The 21,640-nt window shown below is 35.2% G+C and overlaps 1 protein-coding gene across 1 annotated transcript in view; it reads left to right on the top strand.

Annotated features, from left to right (window-relative positions):
• LOC133333304 (uncharacterized) overlaps nucleotides 1-20,985 on the top strand; it is a gene marked incomplete at its 5' end in the record, with an annotated part of 42,043 nt that extends 21,058 nt beyond the window's left edge. Inside the window, 2 exons of the mRNA XM_061541619.1 lie at nucleotides 15,714-16,108; nucleotides 20,780-20,985. Of these exons, the coding sequence (XP_061397603.1) occupies nucleotides 15,714-16,108; nucleotides 20,780-20,985 (601 nt within the window). The remainder of the gene's footprint in view (nucleotides 1-15,713; nucleotides 16,109-20,779) is intronic.
• Nucleotides 20,986-21,640: the final 655 nt, after the last annotated feature.

The following is a 21,640-nucleotide window of genomic DNA, read 5'->3' as shown; positions in this document are numbered from 1 at the left end:
CCGTCTGTCCGTCCGTCCAGGTATTTTTGTGAACAAAGTCCAGGTCGATTTGGATGAAATTTGGGAAAGTCCACTTATTTCGTCCAAGGACGAACCCTATTGCAATTGGAGAAAATCGGTTCAGATTTAGATATAGCGCCCATATATAGTTTCTTCCGATTTTATATAAATGATGCACCAAACTCCCAATATTTGTCCGATGGGCACAACATTTTGTACAGCGCACTGAATCACATCCATACTTAAGTATGCGAAGTTTTTTTTTTGGAATCGGTTCAGTTTTAGATATAGCTCCCATATATAGTTTCGGACTAAAGGATTTGCTTTTTTAGGGAATACTAAAAGCCTTAATTTTTTAAGGACTATAAAGTCCTGAATTTTTTAAGAATAGTTTCAAGGTTTCGGTGTTTCTTTTTGGGACTAGCAAAACCGTGGTTTTCTTAAGAATATTTTTTCTAAGACTACTAAAGGCCCTAATTTTTGTAAGACAAATAGAGGCCCTAATTTTTTAAGGACTGTAAAGTCGTGATTTTATAAGAAAATTATATAAATTTTTTAAGAATAGTTTCAAGGCTTCGGTTTTTCTTTTTGGGGCTAGCAAAGCCGTGGTTTTCTTAAGGATAATTTTTCAAAGACTACTAAAGGCCCTAATTTTTGTACCACTCATAGAGGCCCTAATTTTTTAAGGACTGTAAAGTCGTGATTTTATAATAAAATTTTTGTAAGACTAGAGCCTTGGATTTTTTAAGGAGTACAGAAGACCTTATTTTTTAAGGACTGCCAAGGCCTGAATTTTTTTAAGAATATTTTTCGGAGACTACTGAGGACTGATTTTTTGAGGACTTCTAATGGTGTTTATTTTTTTTTTAGAACTACAGACGCCTAATTTTCTTTAAGAATATTTTTTTGAGGACTACTACTAATTTTACACTCCGTCTAACCAAAAATTATACCATTTACACCTATTAAACACCCAAAAAACAAAACAAGAAAGCAACAAACATATTTTGAATTGTTCCATGCCCTCTTGATCTCTTAATGTAATTTTTAATGGATTTCAATTTCAGAACAATGAAATAACGAAATGTTTTCACTTCCACATAACAATGGCACTTTAACATCCTCAATACCCACACATATACATACATTCCTGTAGCATACAAACATTGGCCATATTCACGCACTTATAAATCCATTTAAAAAGCAAGTATGTACTCTAAAAATGTGTATGTGTGTGGCTATGTAAAATCGAGTTCTTTCACAATTCCTCACACACACACACGCATAAACAAAGCCTCATACAAACATTGTTTGGACGATAGCAAGTGCTTGCAACAATTTCTATTTTATGTTGCAAGTACAACAAATACACATGAATGAGGCAAAGGCAATGAACAGCCACATGTGAATAACATTTTCCTGTGTTGTTTTTCTCTCCATTCATTGCTTTTGTTGGAGCTCTCTCTTCAAGTTAATGTCAGAAAAATTTCATTTAGGCAATCAATGATAACATCGTAATGCTGTAACGTTCATTTAAAGGGCCTTTGTGGAGAGTGCTGAATTGAACTCCAACATCAGTGTAGAGGTAGTATTATCGTCATCATCATCGAGCAGTTGAGAGTAGCAATTTTAAATATTTTTTTCTACAGCAGCAACAATAACAATGGCAATGAAAGGTATGAGAAGTACAGCAATATTGCCATTATTACTTTTTTACTATAATGTATGTGTGAATGATTTTCACAATAGGTAAATTTCAACAGAAACCATAACCAAAAGTGACTAACCGTAAAAATGCCGCTATGGAAAAATTCGTTCGTTTTTTTATTGCCAAACGTTAACATAGCACTTAGCTGTCTCGCTGCTGTGTGAATAAAATATTATTTTATTCGTTTGGTGGTTATGTTGTTGCGGAAATTCCTCGGCATATGTCCTGCCAGTTATCAGTAAATGCATTTGGTCATAACTTATGATTTATAAACGTTGAAGTACAAAAAGTTTGATAACATTTTTATGATTGCTAATTGAGTCGTAAAAATTCTGAATACGCTGGTTTTTGCGAATGTCGGTCATTTAATAATAATTGCTGTTACTTTTTTCTGGTACCATTACCTTTAAATGTTGAAATATTAAATAGATAGTAACATACTAAAAATTGTGAACAAGTAACAACTTTAGCGGCTCGAATCGAATCATACCTAAAATCGTTATGAGGCCCATATAAAATTAATCTAAATTGTTAATTTTCTCTCAGGATCATTTGTTTCCTTTGCAGACTCCTACATTGGAAGATATGTTTAGCATAAAATCTTTATGCTTTACGTATTTAAGCCCTTCCTGATAAGACTACAAATGTCGCCTAGATGTGTTAAACGTGTCCAAAAATAATTATAGCAATTGTTGCCCCTGAAGAATGTGGTTATATGGGAGGCTATCCGAAAAAAATTGAACTGTATTTATTATTTTAGTGGAGAGATATGTTATCAAATAAATGCGCTCTAAAGCCCAAAATACCTAATAAATGAGATTTACCCTTATACGGGGGCTACCCGCATAAATGAACCTAAATATATAATTTTTAGTTGAGAAATTTGCATTGTACTAAATAACAACGAATTCGGCTGAAAAGAGCGCTCGAAAACCCCAAAAATACTGAAAATTGGGGGTTACACTTACATGGAGGCTATGTCTAAACGTAGACTGTAGTACGTGACCTGCCTGCAGACAAAGAAAAAACCTTTGCGATCTATCTTTATTCGTTTAGAGGTTAGAGTGATTACAACAGACAGATAATTTAAATCGCCATACAATTTTATGTTGATTAAAAAATCGGAAATGGTTATTTCGATGAGCTATAAATGGAAAAACAAACTTTATATACCCTCCATATTATGTATGGGAAGGGTATAATAACAGATGGAGTTTATGTTAAAACAAGGAATCACTTTTTACCAATTAAAACCAGTGAGCAGAACAGCATAGTCGGACAGTGCCGATCATATGTTACCCTACACAACTACCACAAAAATTTAACTTCCTGCGTTTCTATATTCTGGGCCTGGCCAATATTTCCCGTTATTTGCACCCTCTTGACTGATAATAACCCTGACATATTTTTTAAATCTTGCTTTTCCGAGTTGAATATTTACGCCATAAAATAAAAATATGGTCACTAAATGTTCCTCGGAATATTGACCGATCATCATCTAAACAGCCGTTTTAAATATTTAGTCAGATCCCCTTCTCTACGTAAAATATGTGATGTTCTGCATACAATAATGACCTCTAGAGCGAATATAAAATCTATCAACCAGTAAGGAAAATAGTAAAGTCGGACTGGACCGACTATATGATACCCTTCACCACTTTGGGTATATTGTACATATGTATCATTACAATTGTATGTCAATGTTCCCTCGAAGGAACATACTCATGTCTTTCTGCAACCTATGATAAATTTTTAATACGTTGTGCAAAATTTCGTGTTAATCGCACAACTATTAGAAGTGTGGCGCATACATGTATATGTGGGAGCTATATCGAAATCTAAACAGATTTTTCCTAAACCTACCACACATCATTCTATACTCAATTCAGTACGCTATGCCAAATTTCGTGCAAATCAAAGGATATATAGGGACTTTGGTGCACCATTTGCATCAAATCGGAGGCAAATATATGTGGGAGCTACATCGACATCTGAACCGATTTTCACGAAATTTAGCACACATCATTGTAGGCTTATTTTAGTACGATATGCAAAATTTCGTGTAAATCGAAAGATATATAGGGACTTTGGTGCACCATATACGTCAAATCGGACGAAAATAATTATGGGAGCTATATCGAAATCTGAACCGATTTTCATAAAACTTTATACACATCACTCTAGACTTAAGTTAGTACGCCATGGCAAATTTCGTGCAAATCGCTATGCCAAATTTCGTGCAAATCGAAAGATATATAGGGACTTTGGTGCACCATATACATCAAATCGGACGAAAATAATTATGGGAGCTATATCGAAATCTGAACCAATTTTCCCGAAACTCACCACCTATCATTCTACACTTAATTCAATACGCTATGCCAAATTTCGTGCAAATCGAAGGATATAAAGGGACTTTGGTGCACTATTTGCCTAAAATCGGACGAACATATATATGGGAGCTATATCTAAATCTGAACCGATATTCACGACAGTTTACACACATCACTCTAGACTTAATTTAGTTCGCTATACCAAATTTCGTTCAAATCGAAAGATATATAGGGACTTTGGTGCACCATTTGCATCAAATCGGAGGCAAATATATGTGGGAGCTACATCTAAATCTGAACCGATTTTTCCCAATTTCAATAGGGTTCGTCCTTGGGTCAAATAAATGGGCTGTGCTAAATTTCATCTAATTCGAATCATAAATGCGACCTGTACTTTGTTTACAATTTAGCATGAACATGTGAACTCTGGAGCGACCATAATTTCGAATAATATTTTTATCGTTAGAATTCTTTCACTACCAATTTTCGCATAGTATATATACATAAACTTTGCTAACCCCCATTGGAAATTTAAAACGCATTCCAAAATCTCATTTAAGCATTTCAAAATCTCATTATCTACCCATGAATTTTCAATTTCCGTCTTACACAGAAAAAAATCTCAACTATTATGACATTTCATAGAAATCTCGTTTTTATTACGATTTACACTAACGAATCCTGTTTATATATATTCTCGTTGACATTTTTACACCTCCTGGTCAGAGGTTATTGTGCCCCACATAATTCTTTATGTAGAAAATAGAATGAAAAAACGTCATTTAGCTTTTTGTACACGCACTACTTAATTTAAGTAGTTGCATGTTTAGTAAATAGTAAACTTCAAGTATATGTGAGTGCGGATGTGTGCATGTGTGAGTGTGTCAGATGTATTATCCTGGGAGAGTGTGTTTTGCTTTACTTGGATTAAAGTAATTCATATGGAATTTATGACAACATTTAAACGAGAGATTATCCAGGAAATTTTTATCCTTTAAATATCAGTACTGAAGTACTACTTAACTACTAAATTTCGTGTTGTGAACCTCGAAGAAGTCTAGATTTATATCTCGATGTAAATAGTCATCTAGGATTTTTATACCCCACACAACTATGTTGTGATATGTATTATAATTAAGTAACAATGTAGGTGAATAAGTTCAAAGATATATATATTTTATGGAAAAATCTTCTGACTATAGAAGACCTCTACCAGAACTTCCTGAATGTAGAACACATTTTCAAGGACTTATGACTGTAGACAACCTCTAAAAGGACTTCGAACTATAAAAGATATTTTAACCAGTGAGCGGAGAGTATGTTTACCCTACACAACTACCACGAACTCTAACTTTCTGAGGATGTTTATTCCGAGTCTGAGTAATATTTCGTGATATTTGCCCCCTCTTGTCCGATTAGAGGTTAACAACACCTCTTCCTTACTTTTTTCGAATATTCAGTACAGTCCTTCTAATTACTTGTCCAGATTACCTTCACGGTAGGTTGTGTTGTGATTTTCGGATTATACCATGAAAACACACAAAAAATTATGTTTTCGGTATTTCCTTTTAATCTGATCATCACCGAAAATTGTAGGCGTTGTTCTTGACCATAACTGGAACTTCATGAAAAATTTCAAAGCCATCAGCGCGATATTTCTCCCTCTAATGTGGTAATGGGTTACTAAATAATATCTGAATACGTAAGCACCTGTAAATATTTGACTGTAACTCCCACATCTGAGTAGATACATCACTATATTTGGTATCAATTTAAAGGCCAACCACTCCTCTTGGATGTGCTATCAACTCCTGGGGTCTACATCCTCACACAAATATATATGCCATAAAATACAAATTTTGTCATTTTTCACACAAAAGTAGCAATGTACCCGTGAATAAGATCTTTATCAAAACATGCATGCTTATTCTCTGATTTCTCCATGCAAAAATTCGCGGTGTTTGGGCCATAATTGCGGCCTCTGGAGCGACCAGAAAAACCGACAAAAATTTAGTATTTGGTCCATTTCATCCCCTAAATATTAACCGATCTTTTCCAAAAACAATAGGGGTCTTCATATATTTCCTACATGCAAAATTTCGTGAAGATTGGTCCATAACTGTGGCCTGTATCGTGTTTACAAATTATAATGGACAGACGGACGGACGGACGGACGGACACACACGACTCAGCTAGTCTACCAGAACTTACTTAAAGGTGTAGAACACATTTTCAAGGACTTATGACAAACATTTGGGGCTGCACAAAGCTATAATACCCTGACAACATAGTTGTGTATTTTAATGATCTTATTACTACAAAAGATTTGTAAAAGGTCTTCTAATTACCCGTAAAGATCTTTTGAATACAGAAGTCCTGTAAGAGGTCCCCTGGCTATAGAAGACCTTTACAGGGTATTCGGTCTGTGGAGGCCTGCAAAAGGTATTCTGTCCTTAGAAGTTTACAGGTCTTCTAAGGACAGAATACCTTTTGTGATGTGTATAGAAGAACGGTGTAAGTCATATAAAATATATTTTAGCTATCGAAGATCTGTAGAAAATCTACTGGCTATTTAAGATCCGTAGGAGGTCCTCTGTGGATGGTCTTCCAACTATAGAACACCAGTAGAAGGTCTTATGTCTGTAGATAATCCGTAAAAGGTATTCTGTCTATAGATAATATGAAAAAGCTATTATGTCTATAAAAGACGTGTAAAAGGTATTCTGCCTGTGGAAGACCTTGAGGATGACATCTGACAGTAGAATCCCTGGAAAAGAACTTCTAACAATGAAATACCTGTAAAACGTCTTCTGACTATAAAAGACCTGAAAAAGATCTTCTGCATATGTAAGACCTGAAAGGAGACTTCTGAATATAGAAGCCCTGGGTAAGGACTTCTGACTATAAACTACCCGTAAAAGGTCTTCGGCATATGTAAGACCTGGAAGAGGACTTCTGAATATAGAAGCCCTGGAGAATGACTCTTGACTATGAAGACCTGTAAAAGCTCTTATGTCTTTAGAAGACCTGTAAAAGGTCTTCTGTCTATGTAAGGACTGGAAGAGAGCTCCTGACTATATAACCCCTGGATAAGGACTTCTGCCTATGAAATACCCTTTTAAGGTATTCTGACTATAGCTCTTATGTCTATAGAAGATCTGTAAAAGGTCTTCTGGCTATTAAATACGTGTAAAAGTTATCCGGACTATAAAAGGCCTGTAAAATCTCCTTTGTCTATAGAAGATTTAGAAACGGCCTTCAGACCTGTAAAAGTTCTTATGGTCTGACTATAGAAGACCTGTGAAATGCTTCTATCTATAGAATACCTATATAGATATTCTGTCCTTAGAAGACATGTAAGTAATCTGACGTCTATGAAGATCTGTGAAAGGGATATTTGTCATAGTAGAGCTGTGACTGTAGAAGCCCTGGAAAAGGACTTCTGACTATAAAATACATGTAAAAGATGTCCTGACTATAAAATACCTTTAGAAGGTATTCTGTCTATAAAAGACCTGGAAGAGGACTTCTGACTATAAAAGCCGTGAAAAATGTTTTGTGACTAGGAAAGACCTATAAATGTTCTTATGTCTAAAGAAGACATGTAAAAGCTCTTCTGCACCTGGAATGACTATAAATGACCTGTAACAGCTTTTATGTCTTTAGAAGATCTGAAAAATGTCTTTTGCCTATGGAAGTCCAGGAAGAGGACTTCTGACTAGTTTTCCTGGCTATAAAAGAAAGCTCTCATATTTACAACAGACTTAGAAACGGGTTTCGGTCTTTAGAGTACCTGTAAATATCATCTGTCCTTACAAAATCTGTAATGGGTCTTTAGTCTGTAGAAGCCCTGTAAAAGTTCTTCTGTCTATAGAAGACCCGTAAACGGCATTCTACTTATAAATGATCCGTAAAGGTGAATAGAGGGCTTGGAACATTTATTCTGTCAGTAGAATATGACAGGTATTTTAAAATCCATACATTATTTCCATATCCCCAACCCCCTATTTCCTGTGACCTATACACATTCCTCCTTGTTTTCTTCCTTATTTTTTATGTTTTGTTTAACACCCATCTTAGCTAAACATCACCAGGCACATGCGGGAAATTGTTTTAACATGTTGCACTTAGAAAATCGCATTACCGTCGTCTGAGTGAATGGGTGAGTGGCCATAAACAAAAAAAAAAAAAAAAAAAAAAAACACTAAGCTCTAGTGTTTTTTTTTTGCACTTCCCTCTCCGTTTCCTAGAGGCAAGCTGAATTTCTTGACAAGAACTAAGTGTAACGGATATTACTATGGAAATTAAAATTGAAGAAAGTGAAAATACAGTTAGTAGTTACCTAGGAGACTATTAGCTATCATGCACTCCTTAATGTATGCAGCCATCCACTTACATAGTTAATATAGACATGTTTGCATACATGGAATAGGTCATAACGAAAACACACACCTGCACACACCTAGTCGACATATGTATATGAATGGTTGGTATTATTTTACATTTATTAAATTATAATCACAGACACTATATATTTTACATTTATTTTACATTATATATTTACATTACATGGAGAATGTATATAGAACACGAACAGCAACAGAGTTGTTGGACGTATCGCAAACACTTATCTAAGCAATTAGCTAATTACGGCAATATATTATTATAATCTATATGTCTATTAAGCAAGGCGACCAAGGGAATTGAACTCATTCAAAAAGTGTATATTAGTAAATTAGATAACAACAATTTGTTTTATTTTAATTTATATTTGTCAGGGTAGTGTATAAATACGATTGCAGTTGTTATAATCGGTAAGGTAGCTAATAGAAGTCGAGCGTGGTCGAATATGCAAAGCCCTACCGAATTTGGAATAATGGTTGTATTTAAGAAAGGACGATTAATTGAAAGGAATATTGGTAAATTATTTTATGAAGAAATCTCATGAAAATTAAAAAAAAGACCCATTCTATGTGGATTTAGACATGTTTGCATGTCTATTCTTCGGTTTGTTAAAAGCATTCACAGAGAGCGGATCAACGATATTTTAAAAAATTATAAATTGCTTGTATCGAACACATCATAATAGTACATGAATTTTCAAGAGTATGATTGTAGTTTGCCCATGAAGGGTTCCCATATTTGTTGAATGTCGCATAAATAAGGTTCTCAAAATATAAGGGATTAAAAAACTTTGTATACAATTTTTGCTTTTCTATAACCTCTACCATGAATAGTTTTTTTTCTTTTTAACTCATCGAAATGATCACTATATGTCTATTGAATTACTCTAGCCTCTAAAGGTGCTGAAATATATCGCCAATTCTTTCATAGAGTTGTCTCTTTTCTGCAGGCAGGTCAAGTCTAATAATGGGTTATATCAGTTCACGTTTAAGAATAGCCCCCATATAACGGTACCCCGAAATTTGTCGACATTTTTTGTGCAAGTTTTAAGTAGAATTAGCTCTAATTTGGAGTTTTCTAACCAAAAAGTTATGATGTCGGTCCCCATTATTATCGGTGTTTTGAGAAATCTTTAAAAACATAATTGCTCATAATCTATCTATTTGTAAAGACTGTTGTTTCGCTATTCGGACCCTACTAAAATACTACAGAAAAAATGAAGAAACACGGAATATATTTACAGGGTGAGATAAAAAACTGCAACAAAGTCAAACGCCATAATTAATTTTTTTTATTTTATTGAATGAATAGCATAATTTTATAATAAGTTTAGACTTGTTCTAATTGATCACCTTTGGCACGAATTATCGTCTTTAAACGGCCAAAGAAACCATCACACGCTGCCCGAATGTAGCTCTGCGGTATTTTGACCCATTACGGGCGAAGCGCTTGTTTGAGGTGATCGACATTATGGTACTTCTTAGTATCAAAATTGCTTTCCAAAATATTCCAGACACTTTTTGGAATTTCAATGGCTTTAACCCGAGCTCATTTTTCAATATTTGCTGAATGGAATATTGCGATATGTTCAGCTCACGAGCCATTCTTCGGCCACTGCGACGCGGGTTTCGATCAAGTCGCTTCATAACTTTTCGAACCATTTCTGCTGATGTTGCTGTTTTCTTCCGTCCATGTCCTTGAAATCGGGCTACTCTACCGGCATCACGGTAACGAGCGACACGAGTGACACGAATAATTTTTTTTCTGAAAAAATTTGTACGCTTGTAAACAGTATAATGAGCTGTTACTGGAATAATTTTAACAGCTGTGGGACGAGTGGCTTAGAAATGGCAGCAGTCTGAAATCGATTGCAATTTTTTAATCTCACCCTGTATATACTTTCCATTGATACGAAATTTTCCATAGGTCCTATTAATTGACACCAATATCCAAATCTATTCTAAAACAATATGTACCACATTTGGTTAAAATCGGTTATTATTTATATATAGTCCCAATATCTTCTCAATCATTATACCCTTCACCACACTGTGGTACAGAGTATTATGTCTTTGTGCATATGTTTGTAACAGACAAAAGGAAACGAGATAGACACATGATTTTTTTGAGAATATCCATAAAATCACTTTCTGAGTCGATTTACGCATGTCCTTCTGTCCGTTCATGTTAAATTGTAAACAAAGTATAGGTCTCATTTATGGTACGAATTGGATGAAATTCGGCAGAGGTCGCTAATTTGGTCCAAGGAACACTATTGAAATTGGGAAAAATCGTTTCAGATTTAGATATAACTCCCATATATATTATCGTCCCATTTAATGTAAATGGTGTGCCAAAGTCCCCATATATCTTCCGATTTGCACGAAATTTAGCACAGCTTACTGAATTGAGTCTAGAATGAGGTGTATAAAATTTCTTGAAAATCGGTTAAGATTTAGATATAGCTCCCACGTATATGTTCGACCGATTTATTGTATATGGTGTACCAAACTCCCTATATTTCTTTAGATTTCCACGAAATTTGACATAGCGCACTGAATTGAATCTAGCATGATTTGTGTTGATTTTCTTGAAAATCGGTTCATATTTAGATATAGCTCCCATATATATTTTCGACCGATTTAATACAAATGGTGCACCAAAGTCAAAATGTATTCGATTTGGACGAAATATGGCATAACGTACTGAATTGAGTCTAGAATGATGTGTGTTAAGTTTCGTTTAAATCGGTTCAGATTTAGATATTGCTCCCTCATACTTACGCCCGATTTTATTTTAATTTGACATAGCGTACTGGATTGTGTCTAGAATGATGTGTGTAAAGTCTCCTCAAAATTGTCCGTTTTTAAAACCCAAAGTTAGGCCGATTGTCACACAATTTTGCACAACGTACTAAAGTTTTTACAACATAACATGTGTCAAGTCTGCTGAAATCGGATTTAGATATAGACTCAAAGTTAGGCAGACTGGCACAAAATTTTGCACAACGTATTTACAATAGTATAGCCATGTTTTATCATGTTTTATTGGAATCCGTCCAGATTTAGATATAGCTTCCATATAGTGTCGTCCGATTTTAAGTAGGACCCAAGGACCCAAAATATGACCATAAGGACAAAACGTGCATAAATTAGTCTAACTTAACCTGTGACAATTTTCGTTGAAATCCGTTCATATTTGGATATAGCTTCCATATCTCTATTTATCCGATTTTAAGTAAATGTTGCACCAAACTCTTCATGTTTTTCAGAATAGAATGACGTAATTGCGTGTAGAAGTACAGATGTAACCCATATAGATTTCTGACCGATTTCGTGTTAATTGGGCTCCAAATATTCATCGGGTTCCCGATTGATGTTTGCTTTAAATTGATTTACATAATCCATAAACATGTCATTCGTTTGTTACAATGGGACACTAACAAACGAAAAACATGTTTATGGAGTGATCCAAGTCGATTCACATTTAGATAAAGGTCACATATTTTAGTTCATCCAATTTCATGTTAATGGCCCTTCTGTTAGGATGCATTTTTTTAATACTATACCCATAGTGGTGAAGGGTGTCATATAGTCGGCCCCGTCCGACTTTACTGCTTTCCTTACTTGTTTTTTTATTGGTCTGTCTCAATACTCATATTTCATTTGAAAAAAAAATATTTTATATTTTTATTTTTATTGTTAGGCTTTACTACTTTCCTTTTATTAAAATTGCTGGACATATATGCCCAACTATTGTGACAATCGAATCATGACTTTGATTTCAATTTGAGCTCATATAGTCAATGGTAGATGACCATTTGCTTCGAAATTTTTTGTCTTCAGCTCCATTTACATAAAATCGGACGACAAAATTCATGACAGCTACATTTAATTTTTTTTGGCCCCATTTAAGTTTCACTTAATACATATCATTCTTAACACTAGAAAGACTGGAATTTTGTATATACCTATATTGCCTAAAATCGGTCAAAATGACCTCATTCTGAAAGAATTTTTATTTTGTAAAGAAATTGTTTTAAACTTATTTTTTAATATTTTTTGCATTATTTACAATCATACACAACTTTGTTATTATTTGTTTTCGGTGAGAGATCTCCCGAGTTTCCCTTTTTGAAAAATAAGAACGCGGACAAAATGTTCAAAAAACAGGAAGTCTATACTCTATGAGTGAAATCGACTGGAAATAAAAAAATATTTTTCCTGATTTGTGTGTTCCTTTGTGTTTCTAGAGTAGCAAACGGGTTTCGATTTTGTTGTACTGATCTGGTCATATAAGTTTGTTTGATTATTTAATATTTCACAAGAGGTCAATATGACCGATTTTAGGCCGTATAGGTATAGCACATGTGAATACGGGGAATGAAAGAGGGGAGAAAGCAGCTACTATGATTAATGAACGTAGTTCTATGTGGTGCAAAAAGTTACCAAATTTTAAAAAGCTGTGTCATAATATACACAATTGTTTTTGTACTTGAAATTGAAAAACCGTCAAAATGATCGCTTTCGGCAATCTAGTGTTAATACACGATCTTGTGTGCAGTTTTTCTAATTCCAAAGACCATGCACTGTTCTCTTCTCTTCCACTTGATGTATCTATCGAAATCGTGACCTTCCCCCTGTACGTGATCCATCAGTTGGCTCGCTTTTATATCCCTTTAGAGCTGGGACATCCTCACCCATTCTCACAACATGACCTAGTCGTGGGAGCTCGATACTTCTTACTATGTTGATATCTGAAAATAAATAGTACACCTCATGGTTCATTCGACGGCGATATTCACCGTCGACGCAGATCGCCCATAGATCTTTCGGAGACATTTTCACTCAAACACTCCAAGAGCTGTCTCATTTGCTTGAGATAGTAGCCAGCACGGTTGGTATTATTCACCCTTAAATAATTCACCTTTATTTATTTTCCATTAAACAAATCCCGTCATCCATTTAAAGTTTTCATATATAACACCATATTTCATATTTGTTTTATTAATCTGTAACTTAATATTGTGACTTTTGAACTGTAAAAACACAGATAGTGTGTGACCCCATGGCTAAATGTGTCAATGCCATGCCATAAATGTGCAATTTGGCCAACAACGACCATTACCCTCGGAGAGTATATCTTTTAACTATTTATTTTTTGCGTTGAATGCGATTTTATTTTATGGATGCACCATAAAATAGCACAGCTATCTTTTAACAAAAAAATATATATTTAACAGCACCGTCTGGATGGGCGCACCATACTTTTCACGTAACTATGGATACATGGCAAATTTTTATTTTTTCTGGTGTATGGCATTGTTTACTCTCGAGTAACGACACCTTTTGCTGGTTCGCATGCATTATGGCAATTTTTTTGCGCATCCAAACACACACACACACCTACATATGTTTTTGAGTATGTGTGTATTTGCGGAAAATGTAATAAAATTGTAGCCCGAATGCAATTGCGTTTTTTCGTTTCATTTATTTATTTTATGACATACTGGCAAAAGAAGACCATAAAATGTTTAAATATTCTGCCAAAACTTCCGTCCGTCCCGCCGACGACCCATCAATCACAAAATGCAAATATTAAAAATATTTTTGCAGTTATGTTTGTTTATTTATACACTTGTTGTTATCGAAACCATTATCGCGGTAGTTAAAATATCGCCAGTGGCACTTTTGTGGATGGAAAACGAACAAAAAAAAAACCTGTCAATTCATTCATTTGTAATATTCAGTTTATGTTCTTTAATTATAGGTAGTCTACATGTGGTAGGTGTATGTATAAGTGACACAGCTGATGGGTATATGTGTAATATAGTCATCAATTATACATGACTAAGCTGCGGTTAACCAGTTTATAATTCTATCCAGATTTTCGTATTGATCGGAAAATTGTAAGCTTGTGATTAAACAATCACCCGAAAAAGGACGAAAATATATATGTGAGCTATATCAAAATCTGAACCTATTCTCACCAATTTTAATAGTTCGTCCTTAGACCAATTAAGAGACTTTTACCAAATTTCATCAGCATCTGGTAATCATACCAAAAAACACATCGAAAGACAGATGGACGGTTGTTCACCCTTAATTATCCTTGTATAAATATTTATACCCTACACAACTATGTTGTCAGGGTATTATAGCTTTGTGCAGCCCCAAATGTTTGTAACACCGCGAAATATTGGTCCTAGACACACCTTTAAGTATACCGATCGTCATATCTCGACTAGCTGAGTCGATCTAGACATGTGTGTCCGTCCGTCTGTCCATTATAATTTGTAAACACGATACAGGCCACAGTTATGGACCAATCTTCACGAAATTTTGCATGTAGGATGGGTTCTGGCCAATATACCCCTATTGTTTTTGGAAAAGATCGGTTAATATTTAGGGGATGAAATGGACCAAATACTAAATTTTTGTCGGTTTTTCTGGTCGCTCCAGAGGCCGCAATTATGGCCCAAACACCGCGAATTTTTGCATGGAGAAGTGGATCGGGCCAGAGAATAAGCATGCATGTTTTGATAAAGATCGGTCAATATTTAGCGGGTCAAATGGACCCTGACTTTTGTGTGAAAAATGACAAAATTTGTATTCTATGGCATATATATTTACTCCTGGAGGATGTAGACCCCAGGAGTTAATAGCATATCCAAGAGGAGTGGTTGGCCTTTAAATTGATACCAAATATAGTGATGTGTCTACTCAGATGTGGGAGTTACAGTCAAATATTTACAGATGCTTACGTATTCAGATATTATTTAGTAACCCATTACCACATTAGAGGGAGAAATATCGCGCTGATGGCTTTGAAATTTTTCATGAAGTTCCAGTTATGGTCAAGAACAACGCCTACAATTTTCGGTGATGATCAGATTAAAATTTTGGGATGAAATGGACCGAAAACATAATTTTTTGTGTGTTTTCGAGTAGAGTATAATCCGAAATTCACAACACAACCCACCGTGAAGGTAATCTGGACAATTAAATAGAAGGATTGTACTGAATATTCGAAAAAAGTAAGGAAGAGGTGTTGTTAACCTAGGGGGCAAATATCACGAAATATTAATCAGACTCGGAATAAACATCCTCAGAAAGTTAGAGTTCGTGGTAGTTGTGTAGGGTATCGCATGGTCGGCCCCGTCCGACTATACTGCTCCGCTCACTGGTTACATTTCATTTTAACACTCGTTTTTCTGTCACTGCTTAATACAATTCATTTTCCCATTTCTTTCTTTATTTTCATTGCAGTCGAAGTTCTCGCAAATATCGTCACGTTCACGAAAATCCACTGGGTATTATACGCAACACTTTGAATAGCGGCGGTTTTGGTCCACAACCACCCAATCTCAACAATGAATTGGGAATTCCACCAAATGCCGGTCCGATGAATGCATTTGCTGCCACGTACGGTAGTAGGCCATTGTCACATCCTGGTGGTGGTAGTGGTGTTGCAGCTGCTGCGGCAGCCGTTACCGAGGCTCAACAGGAGAAAGGCATGTTTTCAGTTAGTCAACTAAATATTGAATTGACTGAAGATCATGTCTTGCCAAATGGTAAAATTGAACTGACATGTCTGGCGACAATACCATCAGCTGTGGGTCCGGGTGAGGAATTTGCCGATTACAAGACATACAGTATAAAGGGTAAGTGAAGGATGCCATGTGGAGTGAGAATGAATGAAAATATGGTTTTTGAGAAAGTTTTAAGCAACAGTTTTAAATTTAATGATTTCGTCCGATTTCATGCAAATTATGTACATTGAAACCTACGTCTGTCCGCTTAACACGAGATTCTGCACAGGCCATCGAATTGAGATTTTATTGGTGATTGCAGAAAAGCTAGGTTTCAAATAACACTCCATTTTAATGTTAATGATCCATTAAAGTTCCTAAGTCTGTCGGATTGACAAATAAAATTTCCTCGGGAGACAGAGTGGAATGTGTGCACATCGAGCATATTGTCTACTCCGATTGAGACATCTCCAGAACTAGTTTTTAACGTTTCAGTTGCATTTTCTGGCGACAAAAATCCTTCACCACGAATTTTTCCCCAATGTGCGGAAATAAATAGAAGTCTTGGAAGCCAAGTCCGGGATGTAAGTCCGATGTCGTTTGCAATGGGGCAAAAAGGAGCCGGCTTGAGTCGTTTTTTAAGAGATCGCATTGTCATGACTTTAGGCAAACAAATTATGATGTACTAATCAAGGTTTACCTTCCTCAAGCGAAATAATTGTCACGTTATAGTTTTAACGAAGTACAATTGATCCCATGCTTGTTCGATTGACACGAAATTTTGCACATCAAACCGAAGTGTGTATAGAATGAAGGACATATGCCTCACTCTGCAAATCTGATCCGATTTAGAAAATATCAAAGATATATAATTTTTAAGGACTTTCTGTAAATAGTACATCGCAGACACATACAGAACTTAGGTGTACCAATGGTCTAAATACCTGCTCGATTGACATGATATTTTGCATAGACAACCGAATGTCGTGTGTAAAGATTGATTGAGGCCAGTTTATGTAAAGATATGCATTAGATTTATAGAAGATTCTTAGAAACATGTCTTGTATATACCAAAAATGATGTAGGGTACCTTCTAGTCGGGTCTATACTTTAGTCCTGTCCGTACTTATTTTGGGCTCCATAATCTTGTCATTCGTTTGCAAACACCTCGAAAGATTCGTCGGAGACCCCATTAAATCGATATATTCTTTATCAGAATAAAATGTTACATCGAGGTTGAAATTACGATAAAGATCCCAATATTTAAATTCGAGCTTTGAAATTTGGCACTGACGTTGCTATTTATCCCAGGATGATTAGAATAGCAAATGTCTGTCTACTAACATCGGTGACTCATTTTTGAACCGAAAAAGCGTATTTTTCGGCTGTGTTGGCTGTAATGTAGTACTTTGAGTTCCTATTGAGAAGCAAATCTCTGCACAAAAAATTATAAATAAAGGTTAATTTTTTCGGGTAGCCCCCATATAAGGGTACCTTCAAATTTTCCGTATTTTGGGGTTCTTAAGCGCGTTTTTCAACAAAATTTGCTGTAATTTGGTATTTTGTAGTCGTATATGGTAACAAATCTTCCTATCAAAAAATTATTAATATTCGCCCCTTTTTAGGGGTAGTCTCCATATAAACCCCTTTTTATACCCTCCACCATAGTGTGTTTTTTTCGTTTGTAACTCACCGAAATAATCATTTCCGACCATATAAGGTGTATATATTCTTAATCAGCGTAAAAAATATAAGGGTACCACCCAATTTTCGTTTTTCAACTCAATTCGCTAAATTTTGGTACATTGGGTTATTATTATGTACTAAATCCCACCACTAACAATTATAAATATAGGTCCATTTTTTCTGGTAGCCCCCATATAATGGTACCCCTTTTTTCAGTATTTTGGGGGTTTTGAGTTTGGCTGTAATTTAGTACTTCGAGTTCTTATTGGGTAGCAAGTCTCCCCACAAAAAATATAAATATAAATCAATTTCTTCGGGTAGCCGCCATATAAGGGTACCCTCTAATTTTCGGTTTTTTTTCGGTAGAAAGTGGCTGTATGCATATTCTCGAAAGGAACTATGTGTATATCTCGTTTCCTTTTGCCTGTTACAAATATATGCACAAAGACATAATACCCTGTACCACAGTGTGGTGAAGGGTATAAAAAAGTGCTATGTTAGGCCTGACCGAACTTTGGATACCCGCCATCATAGATATATACAAATATATGCACCCGCCATCATAGATATATACAAATATATGCACAAAGACATAATACCCTGTACCACAGTGTGGTGAAGGGTGTAAAAAAAACTGGAACCTGACGATAATGAAATATATCGGCCATCATTTGGGCATCTCCCCCATGTAACGATACCTCCTGTAGGAAAATATTGAGATACAAAACTAAAATATTGGTTTCGATTTTGAGCTATATCGACCATTCATTAACCATAGTCCCTCATATAATGATGACGCCTTTTAGTCTGATATAACTTTGCACTCTTAATTGCAGTAGTTTGAGGATTTTACACACATGTTCCACTCTACCTTGCATTATCAGCATCTGTCCAGGTTTTGGGCTTTTCAGATTTTAGGAAGAATTCTCCTTAAAAATCGCTGAAATTTGTATTTGGTGTACATAATGGTTTACATAAATCGGTTTGTAGAATTGTCGGTATAGGTTCACTTTTTAGTATGTTCCCTATATTTTCATTTCAAGTACCTTTCAGTATATCTATGATGGCGGGTATCCAAAGTTCGGTCAGGCCTAACATAACACTTTTTTATACCCTTCACCACACTGTGGTACAGGGTATTATGTCTTTGTGCATAGGTTTGTATCAGGCGAAAGGAAACGAGATATACCCATAGCTCCTTTTGAGAATATGCATAGAATCACTTTTTAAGTCGATTTATGCATGTCCGTCCGTCCGTCTGTTGGTGTTAAATTGTACACAAAGTACAGTTCGCATTTATAATCCGATTTGGATGAAATTTGGCACAGCTCAATTGTTTGGCTCAAGGACGAACCCCTTTGAAATTGGGAAAAATCGGTTTAGATTTAGATATAGCTCCCATATATTTTCGTCCGATTTAATGTAAATGGTGCACCAAAATCCCTATATATACTTCGATTTCCACGAAATTTTGTATAACGTACTGAATTGAGCCTCGAGTGATGTCTGGCAAGTTTCGTGAAAATCGGTTCAGATCTAGATATAGCTCCCATATATAGTTTCGTCGGATTTCATGTAAATGGTACACCAAAGTCCCTATATATCTTGCGATTTGCACGAACTTTGGGATAACGTTCTGAACTGAGCCTAGACTGATGTCTGCCAAGTATCGTGAAAATTGGTCCAGATTTAGATATAGCTCCCATATATTGTTTCGTCCGATTTCATGTAAAGTGCATCAAAGTCCCTATATATCTTTCGATTTTCACGAAATTTGGTACAACGTACTAAATTGAGCCTAGAGTGATGTCTGCCAAGTTTCGTGAAAATCGGTGCAGTTTTAGATATAGCTCCCATATATAGTTTCGTCCGATTTCCTGTAAATGGTGCACCAAAGTCGCTATATATCTTTCGATTTGCACAAAATTTTGTATAGTGTACTGAATTAAGTCTAGAATGATGTGTGTTAAGTTTCGTGAAAATCGGTTCAGATCTAGATATAGCTCCCAATAATAGTTTCGTCCAATTTCATGTAAATGGTGCACTAAAGTCTTCATATATTTTCGATTTCCACGAAATTTGGTATAATGTACAAAGTTCATATGTTGCATAGCGTACTGAATTTAAGTCAGAATGATGTGTGTTAAGTTTCGTGAAATCTGTTGATATTTAGATATAGCTACCTTATATTTTATCGATTGATTTTAAGTTATTGACGCACCAACGAACCAATATATGTCTGATAGGAACAAAACGTACTGAAATAAGTTGAACCTAAACTGGGATAAATTTCGTTGAAATCGGTCCATATTTGGATATAACTTCCATAAATATTTTCGTCCGATTTTAAGTAAATTGTGCATCAAACTCCTCATGTTTGTCACACTGACATCAAATTTTGCAATTGTACAAAATTGAGTATAGAATAACGTAGTTGCGTTTTTTAGAAGTACAGAAATAAGTTGAACCTAAACTGGGATAAATTTCGTTGAAATCGGTCCATATTTGGATATAACTTCCATAAATATTTTCGTCCGATTTTAAGTAAATTGTGCATCAAACTCCTTATGTTTGTCAGATTGACATCAAATTTTGTACAACGTACAAAATTGAGCATAGAATAACTTAGTTGCGTTTTTTAGAAGTACAGACATAGCCCAACAGATGACAACGGATATTTGTTTGAAGTCGATTTACATACTTTTGTCCCATTGTAACAAACGAATGACATGTTTATGGATATATCTAGGTCGTTTCACATTTAGATAAATATCACATATTTTATTTCATACAATTTCATGATAATAGCCCTGTTTAAAATACCCATAGTGGTGAAGGGTATCATATAGTCGGCCCCGTCCGACTTTACTACTTTCCTTACAGGTTTCACTTGTTATTTGTTGTGTTTTTCCTTCCTCGGTTTTTTTTTCATTTTTTTTTTTTTATCAAAAATTTCCCACATGCAATTTCCTTCGTTTTAAAAAATAATTTTAAAACATATTTACATTTTCGATAATAAGTTTAACTGTCAATCTGTGCAGACAAATTATTATATTATGCAATTGTATATAAACAAACTCTTGTTTGTCTCTCATTGTCGCTCATTCATTATTACAGTTGATGTTCAACGTTTGGAGACGACAACGTTTTCGACAACAACACAAAGTATAGGCATGGCCGCACTGGGCAATGGAGTGACACCATCATCGGCGACATCTACACACAGCAGATACAGTTCTCAAATGTTCCAGCACAGTCTATGGATGCAGCTGTGTTTGGCAATCATCTTTATGCTGTGGCGGACGACACTACTACGACATTAAAGTCATGGTAAAAACACACAGACAACAAATTCAGGCCACCAAATATCCTCCCAGCCCCCCCACACACACACACACAGAAAATAAAATCCCAAGCCAATAATAATTAAATTTGTAAATGTATATTTTCGTAAAAGATGAATGGACCCAACCGTAACCAACCAAAATATCACAGCAAAGTAAGCAGACTGGCCAACATCCCCCGATTACCCATGGGTAATAGTGGGCAAGGATGGCAAATGGTGGTGGGCTATGTAGTCATACTCCGATATATGACCACCGAGTAGAAGGATAAATTATTAAACAAAAAATACAACAAAAATGAAAAAAAAATATTTACAAAACAAATTAATTTTGTGCAAAATGCATGTAAGTACGTAGGTTAAAAAAAACGAAAGAGGATAAAGTCAAATATTTTTGTTTCGCTTACTTTTTTACCTTGGTCATTAAGTGCCAGTGCCATGAAAAGAGAGAAAGAGAAATAAAACTAAATGAAAAATTGTATAAACGAAGTATGAGGGAAAAAATTATGAAATTAATTAACACAACAAAGTCAAAGAAGACGAAGAATAAGACAAGTAAGAAAAATAAATAAATTGTATGCATGAGCAAAGGAAAACATAAGGTTCCATGGCTGTGTACATTGTGCGGGGGAATA

This window comes from Musca vetustissima, unplaced genomic scaffold (assembly GCF_032173495.1).
Source record: "Musca vetustissima isolate MV318-11 ecotype Yass unplaced genomic scaffold, APGP_CSIRO_Mvet_v1 utg30379, whole genome shotgun sequence".
Lineage (NCBI taxonomy): Eukaryota > Metazoa > Arthropoda > Insecta > Diptera > Muscidae > Musca > Musca vetustissima.
The sequence above is the reverse complement of the archived record's forward strand: the minus strand, read 5'-3'. Positions and strand labels throughout refer to the sequence as shown.